The 24,758-nt window shown below is 48.6% G+C and overlaps 1 protein-coding gene across 3 annotated transcripts in view; it reads left to right on the forward strand.

Moving 5' to 3' along the window:
- Nucleotides 1-24,758, forward strand: part of EPHB3 (EPH receptor B3) — a 110,364-nt gene that overhangs the window by 30,202 nt on the left and 55,404 nt on the right. For all 3 annotated transcript variants that reach the window (XM_053311041.1, XM_053311043.1, XM_053311042.1), the window contains exons 2-3: nucleotides 15,827-15,891; nucleotides 19,223-19,895. In XM_053311041.1, the coding sequence (XP_053167016.1) occupies nucleotides 15,827-15,891; nucleotides 19,223-19,895 (738 nt within the window). The remainder of the gene's footprint in view (nucleotides 1-15,826; nucleotides 15,892-19,222; nucleotides 19,896-24,758) is intronic.

The raw sequence follows: 24,758 nt of genomic DNA on the forward strand, positions 1-24,758 counted from the left end.
CAGGATAAAGTACTGGTGTGTGTTTCTTGATGCTATTGTACTGGGCAGTTCCCCTGCTAACTGGGCAAAGAGGCACCTTTTACCATGGTGATTCTCTTTATTTAGCAGGGGGAGAGTAAATGGCCCTATCCACCACCAGCGCAGTACCTCCTGTGACCATTGCTGGTGTCTTATGATTCTTTTTAGAATGTGAGCCCTTCAGGGACAGGGAGCCATCTTATTTGTTTGTTATTTCTCTTTGTAAACCGCCCTGAGCCATTTTTGGAAGGGCGGTATAGAAATCAAATTAATAATAAAAGGACTCGATGTCTGGATAAAACAAACCAGTCAATAATACCTGTCTGACTGTGTAAACAAGAAATAATAATAATAGTCTCCGCCTCTGTGTGTGTGCGTGCGCATGCATGTGCAAGTGCATGTATACTTAAATTAAATATATTTAAATAAAGCAAAATGTTCATGGAATAATGAAACTTGATTGGTGCCTTTTTGTAAGGTGCTCCTGTATTGGAGTGATATTGTAGGGGCTGATTTTAACCTTGAAAATAAAGGTGGTTTCTTTGAAATGTTAAGTCACAGACAGTCCGCTGAGACAATACTGTCCGCCAGCCCTGCCTGCCTGTCTTACAGTGAGAGGGGTGAGAGCGTCTATTCCACTCCACATAATTACATGGAAGTGGGGGTCGGAATAGGACTGTCTGAAGCTTCCTTCGCATGTAGTTTTGCAGGCAGGATGGCATGCTGGGAGACGGGGGAGCAGGACGTGTGTGGTGGGTCATTATGTGGGTGCATGAGAGCGGCCATCCAAACTGGCTCAAAAAGGCTGCCCGAAGGAGGAATTGTGTGCTGGATGCTGACAACTTCACGGACACTGGCCAGTTGATGCCTGTGATGGTTGTGCAACCTCTAGCCATTGACAGCACTGTCAATAGCAATGGGCACGCTAGCAGGGAGGAGAACCATGTTTTCATGGCAACAAAAATATTGCCCTGCGAGTGTGGAGGAAAGCATCCCCGCCTCCGCATAACAGAAGCCTTGAGGGAAGCAGTCTGGATGTAAACTAACAGCGCATCTATTGCGCATGAAACACCCTGATGTGGTGTGAATGGCTCCTTCATCATCATGAATATTTATATTTCTTGTTAGGAAAGTAGCCGGCTTTTTCATGTTGGTCCCAAGAGCTCAGCGCTGGGAGGGTGGAGGAGCGAAGGCGAGGCAGGAGAATGTCTTGGGGAATATTTGTAGGTGTCTTGGCTCTGGGGGAAAGCATGTGAAAGAGTCGCCCCTTGAGGGCTGACCCTGCTATGCCGCTCTGTGTGGCTGTGCTTTTGTCTTGCAAAATGTATGTCAGCGGGAAAAGTGCAACCTCGGGTTCTCTTCTTCTGGCAGCTTTATTTTTGTCTCAAAGGCCCTCGCTCCATAGGCCCTTTGTGCTGCTGCTCAAAACAGTTGTTGGGATTAATTGTGCCGGTCGGGTGTCTGAATGCCAAGAGCACAAGGTGGCCTGCTCCAGCCGTCATGATCTCCCAAGCCTGGCGGGGGATCAGCGCTTGGACACACGAGGAAGGCACATCTTCTGGTGGTGGCTACCCTGGTTGGATGGTAGCCTTGGGGCTTGTTTGGCTCTCACGTGGATTCTCTGGTGGAGGCAATAAAAACTCGGGTTCCTTCACTTACCCGGGTGAAACCCAACATGGTTTCAGAAGTCGAAATGGGCGTCTGTGCCTGTGTATGTGTGACTTTTGCTGTGAAGTATTTGTGCGGTGATTCTTGAGAGCACAGGTTCCCAGTGTTTGGTCCCCAACCAAATTCAGGGGTGCAAAGAGACGGAGCGCTCAAAAAGCAGCTCCTCACTTATTTATTTATTCATTTATTATATTTATATCCCGCTCTTCCTCCAAGGAGCCCAGAGCGGTGTACTACATACTTGAGTTTCTCCTCACAACAACCCTGTGAGGTAGGTTAGGCTGAGAGAGAAGTGACTGGCCCAGAGTCACCCAGCAAGTCTCATGGCTGAATGGGGATTTGAACTCGGGTCTCCCCAGTCCTAGTCCAGCACTCTAACCACTACACCACGCTGGCTCTCTTAAATATAGGCGGGGAGGAGGAAAAACACTTGTGAGGGAAATGTTTTGGGGATTGAGGATATGGGTTCTTACAGGACTGAGCAACTCCGGCCTTCAGCCAGCCATAATCTCCCAGCCTAACCTACCTCGCAGGGGGCTGGTTGTGATAAAATGGAATTAGTTCAGGGCTGCACAAAGTTGGTCCTCTTGCAGATGTTGGCCTGCAGCTCCCATCATCTCTGACTATTGATCACTCTGGTTGGGAATGGTGGGAGTTGTAGTCCAACGAGAGCTGGAAGGCTGGAGCTGTGTGTAGCCCTGCCCTAGATTCCTGGCTGCCATTTTTCGGTGTCAGCCATGCATCGACCATCACCTCTAGCTGGGTGCTGTGGTCAAGGCTCTTTTTGCTGGGGGCAAGAGGGTTAGAGTCCTTTGCCACAGCTTAGGACAAGAGTGGGCAAACTTGGCCCTCCAGCTGCTGTTGAACTACAACTCCCATCATCCCATATATTGTTGCTGGGGTTGATGGGAGTTGAGGTTTAACAACAGCTGGAGGACCAAGTTTGTTCACCCCTGGCTTAGGAGAAAGCCACTGAGTGGAGGTTGTGCTGAAGAACTGACAGGAAGCATTGTATGCTGAACACCCCCTCCGCTTCCAGATTTCCTATCGCTTTTCTACGTTGTTTGTGTTTTCCTTGCATGCAAGGTCCCCGTCTTGGGCTTTCAAGGTGCCCAGCTTGACCAAACCTTGCACTTTGCTTTAAAGCCACCCCGCCCTACCTCTTTCTGACTTCGAGTTCAGCTGTTTTGCTTTAAAGCCTGCATTCCCTCGCGTCTCTGTAGCCGTTCATCTCACCGCATCTCTTTTCCTGGTTACCCACAATTCCAGCCTACTTCAGCATAAGTGGGCGCACTTCACCATCCTTGCATGTCAGCCTGGATGCAAGTGTGCAAGGCCATGGCAAGGCTGCCAAGGAATGCACTTGGCGAGGAAGAAACATGTTTGGCTTGTGTGGTGAAACGACATATGTGAGACAAGTATGGACCTGCAACAAAATGTCACAGTATAGCTGTGTTGCCTGAGTCTATGTGTGAGCATGGTGAAATTTTTTTACACGCCTTCCCTCCCCCCTCAGAAGCAGAAGGGATTGTGACTGTCCCGAGGGAGTATTCTTCAAGCTGAGAAATATCCCCCTCTTTTGATTCAAGCCCTCCTTCCCTGGTTGCCTGTTAACTGCCCTCTGAGTCGGTGAACATTCCGCTCCATTGAGTTACACTGGGGCAGTCCTGGGAGGGGTTGCCCCCCTAGGTTTTTTCCTTCAGATTTCTGTGGGATGGACATATCTATGGGTTACTCTGAGTCTGCCAATACCTCCTCCTTGCTTGCAGATTTTCCATGGACCACCTGGAGCTATCCCATGGATTCCCAGAGGGTCCATGGACCCCAGGCTAAGCACTCCCTGGTGTAAACTAAACTGAGCTAGATGGACTTCTAAGGCAGCTTCATATGTTCATGTGGTTATACAGACCTCAACAAATTTTCTTTGAATTTGGGAGCCAGATAACAGACACTTTATTTATTTATTTATTTTTCCATTTATATCCCACTCTTCCTCCAAGGGACATTTGACAAAATTACTAGACTTAATACTGGACATTGTGGCCATGTCCACAATGGACATTAAATGGGTAAATGGGATTCTTTGTCCCCTTAGGGTTACCTGGAACAAAAAAGATTTTATTAAATAGCTCTACCTCTGAATATCCTAGTCTATGTTCCACGGTTAAATTTCTGGTCACGGTGGCTCCCTGGCTCCTGGGATTTGTCAGATCTTGGGATAGCAGGATGCACAATCTGGCAAGTTCACACCCACCCCTGGACCTGTACGAGAGCAATCACAAGACTGCTTTAAAAGGAAGGCAGCCTCTGATGACTTAGCCACAGAGAAACTATAGAAACTGATCAGAGAACAATGTCAGGCTTAGTTGATGGGGCAACCTTTCTGCCCATCTTCTGCAATCTTCCTGACACTGTCAGTGACCTGCTTTAGACCTGAAGATCCACTTTGAGTCACTGCCTTCTCTGGATTGATGGCCTAATCTTTATTCTTTTTAAAAAAATAAAAAGCAACAAGGATTTCCCTGACAAGCAAATTCCCTTCCTTCTTGGCATGCCTGAACTTACTTAGGCAGGAGGTCTTCCTCGTTCTACGGTTGGGAGCAAGGAGGCTGGAAGCTTTTATTACTCTCTGCCTTGACGGGTGGTCTCTTTCTGTGTTTGGGTGGTGGGTTTGCGCTTTTGTGGGGATGGGGCTGGCCTGCATTTTTTAACAAGTTCAGGGAAAGTGAGAGCGTGCTTGTCAAAATATTTTGAATGGCTTTATCAGATTGTAATGCTTTCTGTTTAACTGTATCCCTGTGCCCAGGGTGGCCCCCAAATTACCATGCCAGAAACATCGCAAACATTCAGCACTGCCTTCATTCTAAGGTCTGCAAATTGCTCCTCCCCGCCCCTCTTAAGTGGTAAATTACCCCTGCCAATTTTGTGGTGGTGTTTCTTTTTTTAAAAAAACCAACAACTACTTACATAACAAAAACATTGCACAAACCTAACATAAACATATGGTAGGTAGGGGTGTGTGTGTGTGTGTGTGTGTGTCTTGGTCTTGCTATGCATCGTTATTATAATTGGCAAGGTGGTGGAGGGGGACTCATTAACATGAGTACTGAAAACAATTGGAAAGGGAGAAGGTGCTGGGTGCATTTTGTGGTCTTATATGAGACCCCTTGGAAGACTAGGAGGCACTGCTAGTGATGGGGTGTGCCTGCATAGGAGTAGAATCCTGCACTTATTGCTTGGCAAACTTTCCTGCATCTAATTCCCAGCTTTCATTCTGGGGCAAACTCTGTCTGCTTGCCACGAATGGATGGAGTGAAATATTGTTGTTATTTTAAATTTTATGTATGTATGTATGTATGTATTTTTCATACTGCCCCATCCAAAAGGCTCCAGGACAAAACCAAACCTGGGACTCGATCATTTAAAAACAATCAATACAAAACCAAATTAACAGTTAAAAACCATTAAACAATTTAAAACATTATAAACAGTTGTGCATAAGAAGTAGAGATCTCTCCTCTTCTTCTGCCTAAGTTGGGCACGGCAGATTTCCTCCTAAAACCATAATTGTTACGAATATTTATATACCACTTTTCAGCAAAGCAAGTTGGCAGAGCAGGTTATATAGAAGAAGAAATAAGATGAGTCCCTGTCGCAAAAAGGCACGCAGTCTAAAAACAAATGCGAGGTGAGACACCAGCCGGACCTCCCCCACCATCCAGTGGAAGGATGCTGTGCAGGGGTTGGAGAGGGCCAGCTACTCTCCCCCTGCTAATTATGAGAATCACCATTTTGAAAGGTGCTTCTTCGCTCAGTTAGCAGGGGTACCTTTTTAAAGTGAGCAGATCACACCAGGGTGGGCCAGCATATTCCCTGACTTGTTGCCCAGCTGCAGCCGCTGTCATCTTACCCTACTGACTGGCTGCCATGTCACCTTGAAGCCCTGCGTCTTTGTGTGGAGGCTGAGGACCAGAGGTAGCGGCAGTCACAGCTAGTGAACTGTGAGAAGGCCTGGGCAGGAGAAAGGAGAAGCCACAGAAGTGTAGAAAGGTGAGCTTGTGAGCTGCATACCAAACGAACCACCATTTTTGAGCAGAAACAATTGCTCCTTAAGACCAGGTCCTAGCTGACTTTTCACTTAACAGGATTCCCAACAAGCTACTATTTTAACAGCAGGGCTTCTCAAACATGGGTCCTAAGATGTTGCTGGGCTATAACTCCCATCATCCCCTTTGGTTGTTATGGCTGGGGATGATGGGAGTTGTAATCCAACATCATCTGGGGACCTATTACTTAATATATCTGCCTCCTTGGAATCCTCATTCCTCTGGTTCTCAAACTTGGGTCCCAAGATATTGTTGGATAGGACTGCAACTCCTTTGGCCGTTGTGGCTGAGGATGATGGGTGTTGTAGACCAACACCACCAGGGACCTAGGTTTTAGGAGCCCTGCTGTAACAGCTATTAGGACAGAATTCAACAAGTCAGACTTCCCCGTCACTGTATCTCCGTGCTGACAACTGCATCGCTTGAATTTTTGCCTGTGCTGTTCAAACCCTATCAAAAAACAAAATGGCAGTCCTGTGTCTGGCCCTTTTGGGAAACACTCCAGTGGACTTGGGGCCCATCTCTGGCTCCCCCCATTTTTGTGCAGGGAACAGCTAAAAACATGCTTGCTGGCCTTTCCCTCTTTCTACTGTCGAGCTTTTTTTGGTGTGTGTGGGGGGGCAGGGGGCCGGGGTTGACTGCTTTTCATGATTTCTCACTATTGCAAGGAGAGTTTTTATTTTTAGCCTGCACTCTAGGCTTGTACCTCCTTGCCCAGCCTGCGTCTCTCTTCCAGGTGAGTCTGTGGATCCTGACACAATCAGGATGCAAAGCGCACATCTCCTGTCAGAAGGCAGCGTCTGTCACGGATCAGCACGCTCTCTGGCTGAACGTATCTCTGAGAAGGGCATTTCCTGAGGGGGCTGTGCTGTGTGTGTTGGCGTCGCCCTTCGGACGTGAGCAGGGAAGGCAAGGTGGACAGGAGGCCTGGAAGGTTCCACTGCTTCCTCCTGTGCACTTTGTGGGCTTCGTGGCCCTGCCTGCTCCCACCCTGCCAGGATGGACGAAGCCAAGCAAAAGGTTAGGTGAAACTGAGCAAGCAGTTTCTGCTTCCAGTGCAGTGAACAGAGACAGGCCTTGGAGTGCCAATAACTTGGTGTGGAGATGGTGCTTGCATTACTTCAGTTCTGCAAACAAGTCCACTGGTGGTAGAAGCCCACAGAGCCTTTGAGAGCACTGGTCTTGTGGTAGCAAGCATCAGTTGTGCCCTTTGTTAAGTGGGGTCTGCCCTGGTTTGCATTTGGATGGGTGACTACATCGGAGCTCTGTCTGCTGTAAGATTATTCCCCTTAGGCGATGGGGCCATAGCTCAGTGGAAGAGCCATCTGCTTTGCTTGCAGAAGGTCCCAGGTTCAATCCCTGGCAGCATCTCCAAGTAGGGCTGGGAGAGACTCCTGCCTGAAACCTTGGAGAGATGCTGCCAGTCAGTGTAGACATGCTGAGCTAGATGGCCCAGGATAGTCTGGCCGACTGAGCTAGATGGTCTGACTTGAGAGAAGGCAGGTTCCTCTGTCCCTGTATCAATGTATGAATCTCAACTGTATGAATCTGGAGCGGGAGGGAATACTTCTCCCGTTTACAGAAGCTCCCCTTCCTGGTGGTCTGGAAACAGTTTTTGCTCGCTGCAGGTGAGCCAAAGGCTTACATATGAAGCTGCCGTTTACTGGGTCAGGCCATTGGTCCATCTAGCATGGTTTTGCCTACTCTGACTGGCAGCAGCTTCCCAGGACATCAGGTAGGAATCTTTCTCAGCCCTACCCCGAGATGCCAGGGATGGAATCTGGAACCTTATGCGTGCTAAACACCTGGTTTACCAGTGAGCTGCAGTGTGACTGGGGATGATGGTAGCCCAGTAACACCTGAGGACTGAAGGTTGGGAAGCGAATCTTCAGTGATCTGGGAGGCAGTTCCAGCCAAGGTGGAATAGCAAGAGTCATTTCAGGTTGAAGACATACATCAGTGTGGAAGTGTGTTTTGGATGCACACTTCATTTGGAGACACTCGTTTTCAGGGCAGGGAGGGTGTGTTTGTATCACTTCTCCCGCACTTGGCCTGTATATCTAAATGTCCTGGTTTCCTTGAAATAGGCAGGGAAGCCACTAATCTGTGCCTCTTGGTAAGCGGTAGGTAGCTTTGTGGATAGATCACACAGCCCTCCCCTTGAGGATTGGGTGGTCCTGGACTTAGGCTTGCGTAGTGCATGTCTTTATTTCACATACTTTTCAAAGCAGGGCTTCTCAAACATAGGTCTCTGGATGTTGTTGTATTACAACTCCCATCATCCCCAGCCACAATGGCCATAGGCCAAGGGGATGATGGGAGTTGTAGTCTAATAGCATCTGGGCATCTTGGATTGGGAACCCCTGCTTTAAAGTAATAGCCCTTCTCTTCCCCTGTGAGCAGTGTTTCCTCTTAGGTGTGCACACGTGTGCGCGCTCACACGTTTTTTGATGTCTGCTCAGTTAATTTTAGATCCCGCTCAGAGTGGGGCCGTCCTGATTCAACCTGAATACATGTGCACGCACCCTGCCTTGATACTGACGCCCAGAAAAAAACTCATTCTGCGCATAGATGAAAATTTGTTAGAGAGAACACTGCTTGTGAGCATGAAGCATTGCAGAAGGGCCCTTCAAGAAAGAGGCTGTGTTGGGATGATTGGCTCGGCTGTTTACCTTTCAGTGGGCATCTTTCTACAAGCTTGAACATAGGCAGCTGCCATATACTGAGTCAGACCATCGGTCCATCTAGCTCAGGATTGTCTACAGAGACTGACAGCGGCTTCTCCGAGCTTGCAGGCAGGAATCTCTCTCATCCCTCTCTTGGAGATGCTGCCAGGAAGGGAACTTGGAACCTTCTGTTTTCCCAGAGCAGCTCCATCTCCTGAGGGGAATCTCTTGCAGTGCTCACACATCAAGTCTCCCCTTCATATGCAACCAGGGCAGACCCTGCTTAGCTAAGGGGACAAGTCATGCTTGCTACCACAAGACCAGTTTTCCTCGGCTGCTCCCTTCAGCAGTCCTTGCGGGGTGGGGGTGCTGATTTGCTTCTCCTGGTTGTTCTGTTTGTTTTAGTTAAAAGGCACTTAAACTCTAGCTTCAGAAGCGGGGAAAGGGGAAATGGACAGTGCTGAGGTGTGAGCTTGAAAACTGACCAGCGCGATGTGAGAAGCTGGTATACACCAGGGCGCTTTCCAGACTAGCTGCCCAAAAGTGGCAAAATGCTCCGTTCAGGCAAATCACTTTCAAAAATGTAAAACTTGAAGGGGGAGCAGTCTCGCGAAAACAAACAACCTGGAAAAAACAAGACCCCTTTTTACACCGGATAAATGATGTCGTAGCACTAAGTCGCAGCGATTAAATTCAAAACAAGGCATCCGACATGTGAACGGCACCCTGGTGCTTTCGTTGGGACCCAGGAAGTGTGGAAGCACAATTCAGAGATGTGTCGTGACTCCGTTGTAGGGTCTAGTCTGGAAAGCGCCCCGGACCATAGAATAGCCTATAACGTTTGACTCTGTTGTGGCTGGGCTGGTTTAGTGTAGCAGTGAAGATGATCAGCTGCGAGCTAGAAAGTCCCTAGTTTGCATTTTGAACTTGCTCAGTGGCAAGCTGAACTCAGCGGGCAACTTAGGTGGCCACTGAGGCTGAAAGACCTCGTGGTAATGTTGGGGCTTTAGAGTGTTCATAAACTGCTCCATTCATATTACCCAACACTATCAGGTGAGTCAGTAGAATGTTGACTATCGCACTATGCAAGGATAAGGCATATGAAGCACTTTTTGAACACCCTGAAACCTGCATATAAATGTGTAGTACGTGTAGTACTAGTAGTACTTAACCCTGATTGACAGGAGCAGTTCTCAGGTCTCCGGCAGAGGTTTTATCCCAGCTTTACTCCTTGAGATCCCGTAAGACAGGGCTTCTCAACCTTGGGTCCCCAGAAGTTGTAGGACTACAACTCCCATCATGATCCTTTGGCCATTGTAGCAGGTGGATGATGGGATTTGTAGTCCAGAGAGCTCCATGGACTCAAGGTTTAAGCACTCCTGCCTTAACTTGGCAGGAGACCAAACTGCCTTAACTTTGGAGAGATCAAACCTGGGGAGGTCTACATGCCAAGTCTCCTAGCAAGTTTTATGCATCCAATCAGTAAGATAAGCAGCTTGGGGAGGGCCTATTTTCTTCCTTCAAGGAAATGAGCCAGGACTCTATGCAGTTGGGCTGTTATGCAAAGGGCTGAGTTCTCTGTGCGTCCATTTGGGAAGCTGCCTTCTACTGAGTCAGCCCTTGGGTCCTTCCAAGGTCTTCACTGATTGGCTCCCGAGGATTTCAGGCAGGGGTCATCCTTGAGCCCCTTTTAAAACCATCTGGACTAGTGGTCATTGCCACATCCCTTGGCAGCAAATTCTGTAAATTAGTGATGCATCTTCTTGGATACCTGGCAGTCGTGATAACACCACCTCTCCTGTGCCTCTGTCTGGAGGCTATAGGCCACCTCCAGCCGCTCACCTGCAGATACCAGTTGCAGGGAAGCAACAGCAGGAGAGAGGGCATGCCCTCAACTCCTGCCTGTGGCTTCCAGCGACATCTGTGACTTCCAGCGGCATCTGGGCCACTGTGTGAAACAGGATGCTGGACTAGATGGGCTTCTTGGGCCTGATTCAGCAGGGCTGTTCTTGCGTTCTTAGGTTAGAAGCACATCTTAAAGGTTAAGTTTAGGTTGCTGTTTTGTGTGAACCCAGCCTATCTCTTGGTGAGCCAAGTTTGTTGTAAGAGGTTTCTGCAAAGGGATTTGTTCTCCTAGGATAGCAGGTTCCAGGCCCGGATTAACCGCCATGCTTAGTAAGCTGCGGAACTGGTCTGCTGCCAAATCTGAGTTCTGCTGTGCAACGTAATTAGCTGGAAGTGCTTCTGCAAGTGGATTTGTCCTATTCTGCTTGTTGTGCTTGACTCCTTTAGAAGTTACCCCAGCTCCAGACGCAGATGGCTGTTTCTTTTTCTCATGGGTGGGGCCATGGGTTTTTTTTTTTTTTTTTTTTTTGGTTTTTTGGACAGAGAAGAGATTTAATAATGCTGGTAACCCAGCTGGCATAAAGAACGGAGGGGTCAGATTGCTTTAAAACGTTAGCAGATTTCAGCCAGGGCCGAGGTATGTACTATAGCTCTTCTTGTGCGTGTGATTCAGAGTAAACAGGTTATGTGAATATCATTGATTGCCTTTGGTCTAGGCAGTAGAATTTTGAGTACTGTGCTAACAGTGGACACCAGTTAGGCCTATGTTCAAACTGAAACTCTAGCCTGATTCAGACATTACGTAGTACAAGTGCACAGATGTCTATATCTTATTTATGTATTATTTCTCTGTGTAAACCGCCCTGAGCCGTATTTGGAAGGGTGGTATAGAAATCGAATTAATTAAAAATACTCTCTCTCTCTCTCTCTCTCTCTCTCTCTCTCTCTCTCTCTCTCGTACATGTGTTTGTATGAGTGACTGTACCTAGGTTCATTTTAAAAGTGAGCCTGGATACAGGCCCTTCAGATGCATGGTATAGATAGGGAATGTACTTCTGTACCTGTGTTCAGCATAACATGTAAATGTAAATGACTGGACCTGTGCACAGATCTGTACCCGTGTACACTGTATACTCATATGAATGTTGAACATAATGTGTGAACAGGCTTTGTGTGGCAGGGGTTAAATGGGCCTTGTGTCAACCAGTTCTGAACCAGCATAGCATAGTGGTTAGACTGTTGGACTAGGACCGGGAAGACCCGAGTTTGAATCCCCATTCAACTCTGAAACTCATTGGGTGACTCTGGGCCAGTCATGTACCTCTCTGCCGAACCTACTGAGAGATACAGAACTGAGCTAGATGGACCAATAGTCTGACTCTAGGCAGGCAACTTCCTAGGTTACTACATTTCTTCTTTGAGGATGGGGCAGCACATCTGCTTTGCATGCAGAAGGTTCCAGGTTCAATCCCTGCTTGCATCTCCAGGTAGGGCCTGGAAAATACCCTACCTAAAACCCTGACTGCCAGTCTGTGCAGACAGTACTGAGCTAGATAGACCAATGACTGACTTAAGTATATGGCAGCTTCCTAGGTTCCTAAGATTGCCAGTCACATGTTGTGCTGTGAATTGTCACAGTGGCTTTGCTGCACGTTTGAGTGCACCCTCCATCTTCTCAGCCAAAAACAGGTTTCTCAACCTGGGGTCTCCAGATGTTGTTGGACTACAACTCCCATCATCCCCTGCCACAGTGGCTGAAGTTGTAGTCCTGTACTTTCTGGAGACCCAAGGTTGAGAATCCCTGACCTGCATTGTGAAGATGCAAGGCATAGGCCAGGGTTCTCAACCTTTAGTCCCCAGATGGAACTGAAACCAATGTTCTCTCTCGTTTTTTAAAATCTGTGTGCGGAATGAGTTTTTTGTTCTGGGCAGCAGTATCAAGGCAGTGCGCGCGCACATAGAATCAGAGTGGGACCTTCCTGATTAAATCTGAGCAGGATCTAAAAATAACTGAGCGCACGCACGCCTTAGAGGGAACACTGACTGTAACCCCCATCACGGTGGCTGAAGTTGTTGTCCAGCAACATCTGGAGACTGAAGATTGAGAACCCCTGACCTATGATCTTAGCACACCCATCTTCTGTGCTTTGCAAACTGGCTGCTGGCCTCCATGCTTGTGGCAAACTCTGGCAGGGTGCAAAAGGGCCCAGCTGGAAGCTCAGCTCGATCTTGTTACAGTCCCAGCAGCTTCCCAGACAGACTGTAATTGTGCACTCACACTAGTGCGCCTGCGCTCTCTCTCTCTCTCGCTCGCTCTCTCTCTCTCTCTCTCTCTCTCTCTCTCTCTCTCTCTCGGCTGGGGCTGGGACTTGTGAGGCTCTTTGGGGAATGCTGACAGGGAGGTTTGGCTGCTGAGCTGCTGCTGGAATGCTGGCCAGACGGTCAAATTCTTCTCCCAGCTTTAAAACACACATGGCAGTGTGTGGAAAGGCTGGAGAAGCTGCTCCTCTTCTTCCCCTACTGGATAAACCTGCTTCAGGCTGCACCGCCCTAGTCATGGGAAAGGGCCTTTTCAACCGGAGCCACGGTAAATATCCGCCAGCACCGCCACCAGAAGTGTGGGAGGGTGGCAAAAGGGATGGGACCTCTTTCCTTGCCTTTCTTTTCTCTTCTTGGGTCTGGCCTGAGCAGAAAGGAGGAAGAGGATAAAGTCAAAGGTGGCAGGGCTAAAAGGGGCAGCCTCTGGGCTGGGCTGGGCGTGTATCTCCTGAGCATCATGTTGCTGAAAGGAAGATAGCTGTGTGCAGGGATCCACAAATGTAAACTTGGCTCACTTGCCAGCCATTAGGTGTCGTCGCCATCAATTCTCGCTCTTGCCTCAGACTCTTTTCTGGGATGCTGGCAGAGGGCTTAGGAGAGAGTTGGGTCTTCTCTCATTTGCACTGGAGTGTGAAGAGCTTAAGGAATAGGGGGAGCCCTCACCTACTGCTCGGGAAGGGTTCCTGCTGTTTTTTACCTGCTCAAAAACTGGGGAGGAGGTCTCTGCGCTGCTGGGTGTCCTGCTTGCCCGAGCGAGTTGGCAAGTGGATTTCTAGAGGCCTGACGATGAGGCTATTCACACGACCGCTCGGAAGCGGGCTAAGGGAGCCCAGTCTGCTTTTGAGTGGTCGTGAGAATGGCCGGGAGCTGCGCAGCTCCCGGCGGTCAGCCCGCTTAATCCTCCCCCTCCCTTAAACGAGGTTAGCGCTGACCCTGTTTTGGCAATCGTGAGTTGTCACGGCGCGGCTCTGCAGTGCAGCGACTCATGAGGAGACCCCGGACTGGGAGGCTCCAACAAGCCTCCCGGGCTGGGGGGTCTCCCCAGGTGGCCCCTCCGATCCCCGCTGCCCTTTACTGGCTCTGTGACGGAGCCCGCGGTTGTGTGGGCGGCTGATCCGGTCACCCAGGGCAAGCTCCCCGCTTGTCTGAGGGGAGAGCGAGCCCGGTTAGGCTCAACCCACAGATTGTGTGTAGAGCCTCCATATGTTCTTCCTGCTCCAGGCTCGGCTGCAGCCGGGGCCCTTGGTTGTGTTGTGGCCTCCCTCCTGTCTCTGGCCTTAAGGTTCTTTCAGAGATGGCCCTTCCAAAGGAGCCCCGGAGGGTGCTCTTAAAAAAAAATTATTTAACGAACTTGTATACCACCAAAAACTTATGTCTCTGGGCAGTTTACATTAAAAGCAGTACAATTTAAAACAGAATGAAAACGTGAAAACAATTTAAAAACTTAACACAAGGTTAAAACTGTTAAAAAGTATTTAAAACTGCAAATCTAATTAAAAGCCTGGATGAACAAATGTGTCCTCACTGCCTTTTTAAAAAGTTGCCAGAGATGGGGAGGCTCTTATTTAAACAGGGAGTGCATTCCAAAGCCCAGGGGTAGCAACCGAGAAGCTTGCCTTCCCAAGTCAGACCCTTGGTCCAGTAGCTGGGAATTGCCCCGACACTGACTGGCAGAAGCTCTACTACATTTATTTTCCCTCAAAGTTCTCAAAGCAGCTTACATAGAATCATCAGATGGCTCCCTGTCCCCAAAGGACAGGACACAATCTAAAAAGAAATAGAAGGTAGACCCCAGCAACAGCCGCTGGAGAAGGAGTGGGCAAACTTGGCCCTCCAGCGGTTGCTGAACTACAACTCCCATCATCCTCAGTCATTGTGACTGTGGATGATGGGAATTGTATTTTAGCAACAGCTGGAAGGCCAGGTTTGTCTGTCCCTGCACTGGAGGCATGCGGTGCTGGGGGTGAGTAGGGCCAGATGCTCTTCCCCCTGCTAAGAGCCCCTGGTAGCGCAGTGGTAAAACTGCCGCCCTGTAACCAGAAGGTTGCAAGTTCGATCCTGACCAGGGGCTCAAGGTTGACTCAGCCTTCCATCCTTCTGAGGTCGGTAAAATGAGTACCCAGAATGTTGGGGGGCAATATGCTAAATCATTGTAAACCACTTAGAGAGCTTCCAGCTATAGAGCGGTATATAAATGTAAGTGCTATTGCTAGTAAGTGCTAATTTAAGAGAGCGTCTTCTTCTGCAAGATCCCCATCGTCCACTGCGTTCGTCAGGGGAGGCCCGTCTGTGGCTACCTTCAAGTCGTTTGGTGGTCACTCGGGGACGGGCCTTCTCAGTTGTCGCTCCGAGATTTTGGAATGCGCTTCCCGCTGACATAAGACTCTCCCCATCTCTAGCAGTTTTTAAAAGATCTTTGAAGACTCATCTTTTTAACCAGGCCTTCTAGCTTTTGTAATTTTAAATATTCTAAATTTTTCATTTTAAGCAGCTTTTTTTGGAGTTTTAATTGATTTTAATGTTTTATTTATTTGTATTGTTGTTTTATGATCGACAAGGCTTTGGTTTGTGGTGGTATATAAATGTGTTAAAGAAAGAAAGAAAGAATTGTCCCTCTGAAGAGTGCCTCCTTCTCATTTAGCAGGGCTCTCCATGGCTTTAGAGAGAGATCTATTTTAGTCTTGGAGATACTAGGGTTTGGACCTGGGGGCCTTGTGCATGCAAAGGAACGCTCTGCCCCGGAGTTATGGCCCCATCCTACCTACTTCACCTTTTTGGAAAGGTTCCCTCAGACCTTGTGTTGTGTCTGAACTCAGATTCTGAGCCTTGATTTTTGGTGCCGGGGCTTGAGTCTGGAACCCATTGAAATAACTCCAGGAGGACCTCTGGGTGTGTGCCTTCTCCCTCTGACCCTTGAGTCACCTCAGCCAGCCTTCCTCAGCCAATCTGCCATTGGAAGCAAACTAGACCTGCCAATCTCTGCACGTGCCCCCAGCTGTGCGGCAGCCCAGCAGTCTGTGCTCTTCCCTTCTCCCCCTTCTAGGTTGGAGGGGATGGCTTCCAGAATGAGCTTCAGCCCTGGTTGGGTTTTTGTCTTTTCTTTTGCAAACTGCGTGTGTGTGTGTGTGTTTGGTGCATGCTCTTGACCTTGTCTTGAAGCTATATAGATAGATAGATGATTTCTTTCTTTCTTCCTCCCTCTAGAAACACTGATGGATACGAAGTGGGTGACTTCTGAGTTGGCGTGGACTGCTCATCCAGAAACTGGGGTAAGATGCTAACTTCTCCAGATGTGCCATTAGGGAGGAGGTCAAAACCCAAAATGCATAAAACGAGGAGCCACTAGGAGCAAGCCGTACCTGCCGACCTTTGCATGAGTGCCCAGTCATGTGAAGGCCCTATTTTTATTTTATTATTTTGTTATTTTAATTTTATTATTTTAATTTTATTTTTTCTTGTTTGCACAGTCAAACAGGTGTTATTGGCTGGTTTGCTTTATCCAGACAGCGAGTCCTTCCCAAGGACCTGGGATGCCAGAATTTTGTTATCAGTATTGTTGTTGTTATAGGTATCGTTGCAAAATGTAGGCTGTTCCCTGTAAAGTTGTTTTTTGTAGTTGGCCGATGGTGATTTCTGTGGCCCCTATGGTGTTGAGGTGCTCTTCAGGGTGTTTTGCAATTGCACCTAGGGTGCCTATTATTAATAATATTAATATAACATAATAACAGCCCTGCTGGATCAGGCTCAAGGCCCATCTAGTCCAGCATCCCGTTTCACAGGGCTTACCCCCTCTCCTGCCGTTGCTCCCCTGCAATGGGTATTTAGCAGGATCTTGCCTCTGAGGCTGGAGGTGGCCTAGAGCCACCAGACGAGTCAGATGATGATTATCTGACATTCTGAGCACCAGTAACAGCAAGAGGAGGAGACAAATGGTGCTTCCAGGGAGGGTCTTGACACCCTCCCCTTCCCCACAGAGCCCCTGTGCCACCTGAAAACATGTCCGTGAGGCTGCATAATCCTTAGGGACACATTTTCAGGTGGCACAGCAGTCTTCCTGGGGAAGGGGAGATTATCAAAAATTGCCCCATGCAAGCTCTACCAATCCCAGAAGCATAGAGCTGCGAAAACCATGCATTAAGTGTTTGAAGAATGCCCCTTTGGGGAGGCAGATGCATTTGAAGAATGTGAACCATTTCCCCTTGACTCTTGGTGCAAGGGCATGGGAGGCTTAGGCACACACTGTGTCAACTCCTCTTTCTAACATTCTTCTGAAGGCGGTATGGAGGTTGGCACCCAACCTGTGCCAGCGGGCACAGGCCTGCTTCCCTCTCTGCCGATGCATTATACAACGGGCAGGTCTGGGAAATCTGGGCATCCTCTCTGTCTGGACTCCCTGATGGGGAGAGACAGCTGTGGCAGTTTAATAGAAGTTCTGCTGCTTGGAATCCAAAGCCTTGTGCAGGAACTCCTGATGCATTCTGGAAGATGCCTCCACAACCATTAAAAAGAGAAACATGCCCTTTTAGAGCGTGTCGTGTGTGCTTCTGTTTTTTACAAGAAAATTCTGTGCCATCGAAGCATTCTGCAAGGGATTTGGGGTGTAGAGATTCATGAAAGCTCTTTGTGGTTGAACTGGAGGAGACAGCAGAGATTCATGATCACATCAAAGATTCATGATCAGACCTCCTGAGTGGGAGATTTTCAGCAGGGAAATCAGGAGAAAGTTGTCCCTGAGGGTGCTGACCTCATGCTTGTTCATTAATATTGTTGAATTGCATTCTTCATTCATAATTTTATGGACTTTGTGGCTGCAACAAGGGCCGCTACAAGTTGATGCAGGCAAACACGGCATGACTCTTTCTTCCCACGGTTCTCTGTCTTTGTTTCTGCTCTCCGCTCAAAAATGCATTCAGGGTTTTCTCTGCCACCCATGAGCTCTAGAAACTTGATCCTTTCCCCCGCACACCCATCTCCAACAATGAAGATGAGGGGGCTGTATTCTTTATTTTTTTATTTTATGTTTAAAAAGTGTATATATAACCCACCCCTCCAGTACACTAGTGATCACCATGGCACAATTGCAGCCAGGCAGGTCTTTAGAGAATCACTACCTGGCTCTTCCCCTCTCTCCCAACTTGCACTGCAGTTGGTTGAGGCTCTTTTTGTTGTGTATAACAAACAAACCCACAAAAGTGAAAATGGACAGTAACGGTCTAGGTTTGCCTGCATTGTTCTTTCGGTTTGGATTTCGTTTACTGGCTTGAGCTTGAGCCAAGCTTGCTAACTGATGCCCAAGCAGACGTAATTTTTAATTTTTGCCCAGATTTTTCTTCTCGACTTGTATGTTCCTGTCTCTAATTGTTAATTCTGTTAATTTAATAGGAGTGGCGCCTTAGCTGTGTGATTGAGTGCAGGCCTTTGCCAGTACAATGTTCCAGGTTCCATCCCAGCATCTCCAGTTGAAAGGATCTCTGGCATCAGGTCTAGAAAAGGCTTTAGCCTAAGACCTTGAGGAGCCGTTAAACAATTGGAAAGTAGACAATATAGGACTAGAAAGCCTGGTGTTTTGACCACTGTTCCCTCTAACAGGGATTCCCAGATGTTGCTGACTACAACTCCCAGCATCCCCAGCTGCTTTGGCTGGGGATTATGGGAGTTGTAGTCAACAACCTCTGTCGTCAACAATAATTATTATGGGAGTTGTAGTCAACAATTCCTGTTAGAGGGAACATTGGTTCTGACTCTGTATACGCATAGCTGAGTGTGTACCATAGGTGTGCAAGAAGGGGTGCAGAATTCAATGTACTAATCTTTTAAAAAGAGGCAGGTTTCTAGTCCTTATGCATGAAAACATGTGGCAATGCTTTCTGAAAGAGGTGGCTGAAAAGAACTCCAAGGTTTTGGGAGTGAAACTTTGGTACTCTGCCCCACCCGATGAGTAAAACCAAAATTATGCAAAACAAGACAACCAACAGAATAGTTGAAGAAATGCAAGTACACAAATTTGCAGAATGTGACTTCCGTTGATGCAAAGTTTGATTTTTGCCTGCTTGCAGAATTGCTTCAGATTTTTTTAAAAGCACAGAATATGCAGTCCTGGGAATAAGGTAGCACTTGGTAACATAGGAAGCTTTCCCTTAGAAACATAGGAAGCTGCCTTATACCGAGTCAGGCCATGGGTCCATCTAGCTCAGCATAGTCGATGTTGACTGACAGCGGCTTTCCCAGGTTTCAGGTATAAGTCTCTTGGCCTTATCCAGAGATGCTGCCAGGGATTGAACCTGGGACCTTCCGTATCCAGTTAGATGCTCAGTGACTGAGCTATGACCCCATCCCCTAAGGGGGGATCTATTACAGCGCACACACGTACTTGCCCATCCAAATGCAAACCAGGGCAGATACTGCTTAGCAAAGGGGGCAATTCATGCTTGTTGCCACCAGGCCAGCCCTGCTCCCCTTGCATCCTAAGCGTCCAGTGAAAAGCAGTGTATGCTTGGAGAATTCCAATGAGGCTGCTATCCAGTAGCTATTCCAATAGCGATCCCTCTCCATGCTTCCCTTGATAATTTTTAACCAATCCATTTAATTAATTTTATGCAGTGGGAAGAAGTCAGTGGCTACGACGAGGCCATGAACCCCATCCGGACATACCAGGTGTGCAACGTCCGAGAGACCAACCAGAACAACTGGCTGCGCACCCAGTTCATCGAGCGCCACGAGGTGCAGCGCGTCTACGTGGAGCTGAAGTTCACGGTGCGGGATTGCAACAGCATCCCCAACATTCCGGGCTCCTGCAAAGAAACCTTCAACCTCTTCTATTACGAGTCCGATACAGACTCTGCCTCCGCCTCCAGCCCCTTCTGGATGGAAAACCCATACATCAAGGTGGATACAATTGCCCCTGACGAGAGTTTCTCAAAGCTGGAGTCTGGCCGGATGAACACCAAAGTGCGCAGCTTCGGGCCCCTCTCCAAGAACGGCTTTTACCTAGCCTTCCAGGACCTGGGGGCTTGCATGTCCCTCATCTCAGTCCGTGCCTTCTACAAGAAGTGCTCCAGCACAATCGCTGGCTTTGCAGTTTTCCCCGAGACCTTAACAGGGGCGGAGCCAACCTCCCTGGTGATTGCCCCGGGGACCTGTATTGCCAATGCAGTGGAAGTATCGGTGCCCCTAAAACTGTACTGTAATGGCGACGGAGAATGGATGGTACCGGTGGGAGCTTGCACGTGTGCTGCTGGGTATGAACCAGCCATGAAGGAGACTCAGTGCCAAGGTAAGCGGCACCCTTTATTTTGGTTTAGGTAGTTGTGTTGTGGAGAGGACCAGCCCTCTGGCCTGGCAAATATCCAGTGACTATATGTGATGCTGATGGAAGGGTGGCTATAGACATTTTGGAAGTTACAGAGAAAATCCAGAAATATTTTCCGCCAAAGATACCCAGATAGCTTCTCTCTCACCTCCCTCCAGTAGGAAAGGGAAATGCTAGCAAATAAAAATGCTAGTAGTATAATAATGCCCTTACAGAAATCTATGGTGTGACCACATTTGGAGTACTGCATACAGCTTTGGTCACCATATCTTAAGAAGGACATTGTAGAACTGGGCAAGGTGCAGAAGAGGGCAGCCAAGATGATCAGAGGCCTAGAGCACCTTTCCTATGAGGCAAGGCTACAACATCTGGGGCTCTTTAATTTGGAAAAGAGGCAACTATGGGGAGACATGATAGAAGTATATAAAATTATGCATGCATGGAGCAGAAAGAGTGGACAGAGAAATTTTTCTCCCTCTCTCACAACACTAGAACCAGGGGTTATCCCATTAAACCGGAGGCCAGGAAATTAGGACCAACAAAAGGAAGTACTTTTTCCACATGGTGCATAATTAACCTATGGAATTATCTGCCACAAGATGTGGTGATGGCCACTAGCTTGGATGGCTTTAAAAGGGGCTTAGACAAAATCATGGCGGACAGGTCTATTAATGGCTACTAGTCTGGTGGCTATAGGCCACCTCCAGCCTTAGCAGCAAGATGCCGTTAAATGCCAGTTGCAGGAGAGCTACATCAGGAGAGACGGCAAGCCCTCTCCCCCTGCCTGTGGGCTTCTCAGAGGCATCTGGTGGGCCACTGGACTAGATAGGCCTTGGGCCTGATCCAGCAGGAATGCTCTTATGTTCTTAGGTTACATTGTGGAGATTACCACTGATCATACATAGTGCTAAGGTAGGACTGGCTGTTGACAATTTGGAAGTTAGACAGAACATCTCCCCACCACCACCACCGTTGTTCCCAGTGGATTAAATAAAAAACAAAAAGTCCATTGTGGCTAGGGATAATAAGAGTTTCAGTCCAGCAACATCTAGGGAACCAGTTTTGAGAATCTCTGCTTTAAGCAGCCCTCTAAGCCGTAGCATTGAAAGTCATGCAATATTTTATTTATTTTTATTTTGTTTTTTAAATTTATATCCCGCTCTTCCTCTATGGAGCTCAGAGCAGTGTACATGCTTATTTTCACCCTCACAACAACCCTGTGAGGTAGGTTAGGCTGAGAGATATGTGACTGGCCCTGAGTCACCCAGTGAGTTTCATGGTTGAATGGGGATTCGAACTCGGGTCTTCCCGGTCCTAGTCCAACACTCTCACCACTACGCTATGCTGGCTCTCCATTAGATTAAATCTCCTATAGATTTAATAGGTACAGTCTGTATATGATGCTGATCTGTTTGAGTTTGTGGGATGTCTGATTTCAGAAGCTGGTAGTTACTCTGCATTGGGAGGAAAGGTGGAATTCACATCTGATTTTTAATCTGTGAAAAACTAATCGCATAAACTGAGGGTTGCTAAGGACTAGAACCAGCGTAGGCAACCTTGGCTCTTCCCAGCTATAATAAATTTTGGCTGAGGATGGTGGGAGTTGTATTTCAACAGCTAGAGAACCAAGGTTGCCTATGCCTGCTCCAGAGGGAAGCTGTGCCCTGGAAAGGAAGCTGCCTAATCTGAGATACATGGAGGCTGGGGGTGCTGAATGGGCAGCAAAAGGAAGGGCTCTCTGCACCTGCTCTGAGGCACCTTCTTTTCCTGCCAGACTGTAGTCAGTTTTCTGGATCGTGGTGGAATGGGAGGGAGGCGGAGGCGGCCGCAGAAGCTGCCTTTTAAGGTCTCTAAACGCCAAGCTGTTCAGGGTCCTCCATGATCAAAAGCAGCACCTTGACCCAGACGCTGAAAGGATGCCCCAGATCAAACTTTCAAGTTGTTTCTCCCTCTGTATGGAAAGACCAGCACACAAGCGCTAGCCTCCCCCTCTGCGCGTGACCTCCTGACACCTTTGCTTTAAAATAAAATCAGATAGAAAAAGCCAGTGTCTCTGGATCTTTTGCATGAGCATCTGAAAGCATGAAAAGCCTCCAAGGTTTCCACAGGCCTTGTCGAGCGCACGTCTTCTAGGACTGGACACGTGTGGTGGGTGGTTAAAAGTCCAGCAGGCAGCCGAAGATGCGTTTTTTGGAAACCGTTCCCCGCCCCCCCCCTCTCCTCCTTTCTTTCCCCACCTCTGCTTTTCTTCCCTCTGGTCACGGAAGGCTTGTTTCAGCATCTGCAGGTTATCTCCCGAAGTGTAAATCCCATTGATGGTGAATCAAAAGAGGCCCGTGGTATTGTCACTGTCAAAGCCCCACTGAAGAGCGGCCAGCCGTGGAACAGGAAATGGCTCGGAGCAGAGGCCAGAGCAGCAAGCGCCGAAGGCAGACGCCTTTGAGCTGGCGAGCCTGTGGTGGTTTTTATCTGGGATATAAATGGGGCGCTTACAGTAGCACATTGTCTCTGCCCAGGTCCTCGTGCACTATTGAAAGCTGCCTGGCTGAATGCAAAGTGGAACTTCAAAGTTTTTTCGCCCCGTCCTTGCTTGGCTCTCCCAAACATCTGGCGCTCTGGAGCCGAAGGGAAGCCCTGGAAAGCTGGGGGCGGGGGGGAGGATCTGTTAAAAGCACATCATGTGGGGTTGCCACTGACCCGTCTTCCCCCCTCTCCAGAATTGGGCGTGGAGGGCATGGTTTTCTGACATTCTACTGACCAGGGGAACTTCTCATAGGACCTGGGGCGCTTGCTTCAGGCAAGCTGGTAAGTGGATTTCTGGAGCATACCTCTGCTACGTGAGCAAAGCGGCACCTCTTAAAAGTGGTCTCTCTCCCCTGTATTTAGCAGGTGGAGAGCAACCGCCCCATCCATCCCACCACAGCATCCTTCCAGTGATTGTTGCTGGTGGTGTCTATCTTGCATTTCTTTTCAGATTGTGATCCCTTTGGGGCAGGGAACCATCTAATGCATTTTAGTTTTCCTTTCTTTTGTAAACCACTTTGAGAACAATTGGAATGCTGTATATAAATCTTCATTGTTGTGTGTCTTGCATTCTGCTCTTTGTCGGTATTGATGTGCTAAATTTTAGACTATCTGCAGTTGAATTTTTGTGCCTGAGTTGTATTCCACTGGACGTGGGGGTTGGCATATTAACTAGGCGTAGTTTCTGGTTGGCAGTGAACAGCCCCCTCCCCCAGTTGTCCTCAGATGCCACAAACCTTTGTGGGATGGGGGGCGTGGAAGAGAGCAACTCGTATCATGATGAGCCTCTGGAACAGGTGGAAAGTGCCAGGCTGATACCTATGAAATAAGCAAGGCCCTCTTCTCCCTTCCTCCAGAGTCATGGAGGGGAGCTGGTCTGGTGGCAGCAAGCATGAATTGTCCCCTTTACTAAGCAGGTTCCACCCTGGTTTGCATTTGAATGGGAGACTATATGTCTGAGGACTGTAAGATCTTCCCCTCAGGGGATGGAGCAGAAGGTTCCAAGTTCCCTCCCTGGCAGCATCTCCAAGATTGGGCCGAGAGAGAGATTCCTGCCTGCAACCTTGGAGAAGCCGCTGCCAGTCTGTGTAGACAATATTGAGCTAGATGGACCAAGGGTCTGACTCAGTAGAAGGCAGCTTCCTCTGTTCCAAGTAAAGGGGAGCAGCTCTCATGGCAGTGAGCATTGGAGCAGTCACAAGCGACAGGAACTACGTTTGCCTGCTCCAAATCTCGGAGCAATATGAAAGACACCCCCGCCCGCCCCCCCATACACACACTCCCAGTGTAACAGGGATTCCCAGATATTGTTGGCTACAACTGCCATGATCCACAACAGCTAGAGATTATGGGAGTTGTAGTCAACAGCATCTGGGAATCCCTGTTACAAGGAACATTGCCCTCTTCAAAGTGGCGAGGAGGGGAAGGGGGTTTTCTTTTGCCGTGCTGAGCAGGGGATTCTGTGCAGAAGGGTCCTATTCTGTGTTTACAGATGGGAACCTAATCTTGGACCTGCAGATTGCTCAGGGCCACACAGCGAACGTGTTGGTACTGGGTGAACTGAATACTGCCCATGCCAGTGTCCTGCAGGTTTTGATTGACTGATCTTGACAGTTATATTCCGCCCTTTCTCCAAGGAGCCCAGAGCGGTGAACATGAGTTTGTTTAACCCCACAACACCCCCTTGAAGTCGGTTAGACTGAGAGATAAGTGAGTGGCCCAGAGTCACCCAGTGAGTTTCATGGCTTACAGGGATTCGAACTCTGGTCTCCCCGGTCTTAGTCTGATGTTCTAACCACTTTACCACACTGGCTGGATGGATTGATCTTGAAGGCTTGTGAAAGATGGTTAGGTTAACATGGCCCCCAACCAATTTCCTTTGGATCTAGGAGCCATCCCCAAAACTGAAGAGCCCCCTCTGCTATAGCAGGGTGGTGCTCACTGCTTGCCCCCAGAGACACACTCTGCTCTGGGTGGGTCGGTGGGGGTCTTCCCACCTTGCTACCTACTTCTGGTCATGTCTGTCTGGCTCAGGTAGACGATGGGCAAATGTGTCAAGGAGTGAGCAAGTGAGATTGGACTGGTTGCCCTCTCCTCTTCCTCCTGGTCACTTTGCTCCATTGCTTGGCTCTCAGGCCCCATACACGAATTTTCAGGTGCCATTGAAAACTAGCACCTGGGATTTGCCTGGCCCTGGGTTAACAATCCTTGCCCTGTTGAGGGTCTCTGGTTCTCTTCCCCTAAAGAACCACAGCGGGGCTGGAAAGACCTCTGTCTGTATCCTTGAGAAGTTGCTGCCAGTTG

Source organism: Hemicordylus capensis, chromosome 3 (assembly GCF_027244095.1).
Source record: "Hemicordylus capensis ecotype Gifberg chromosome 3, rHemCap1.1.pri, whole genome shotgun sequence".
Lineage (NCBI taxonomy): Eukaryota > Metazoa > Chordata > Lepidosauria > Squamata > Cordylidae > Hemicordylus > Hemicordylus capensis.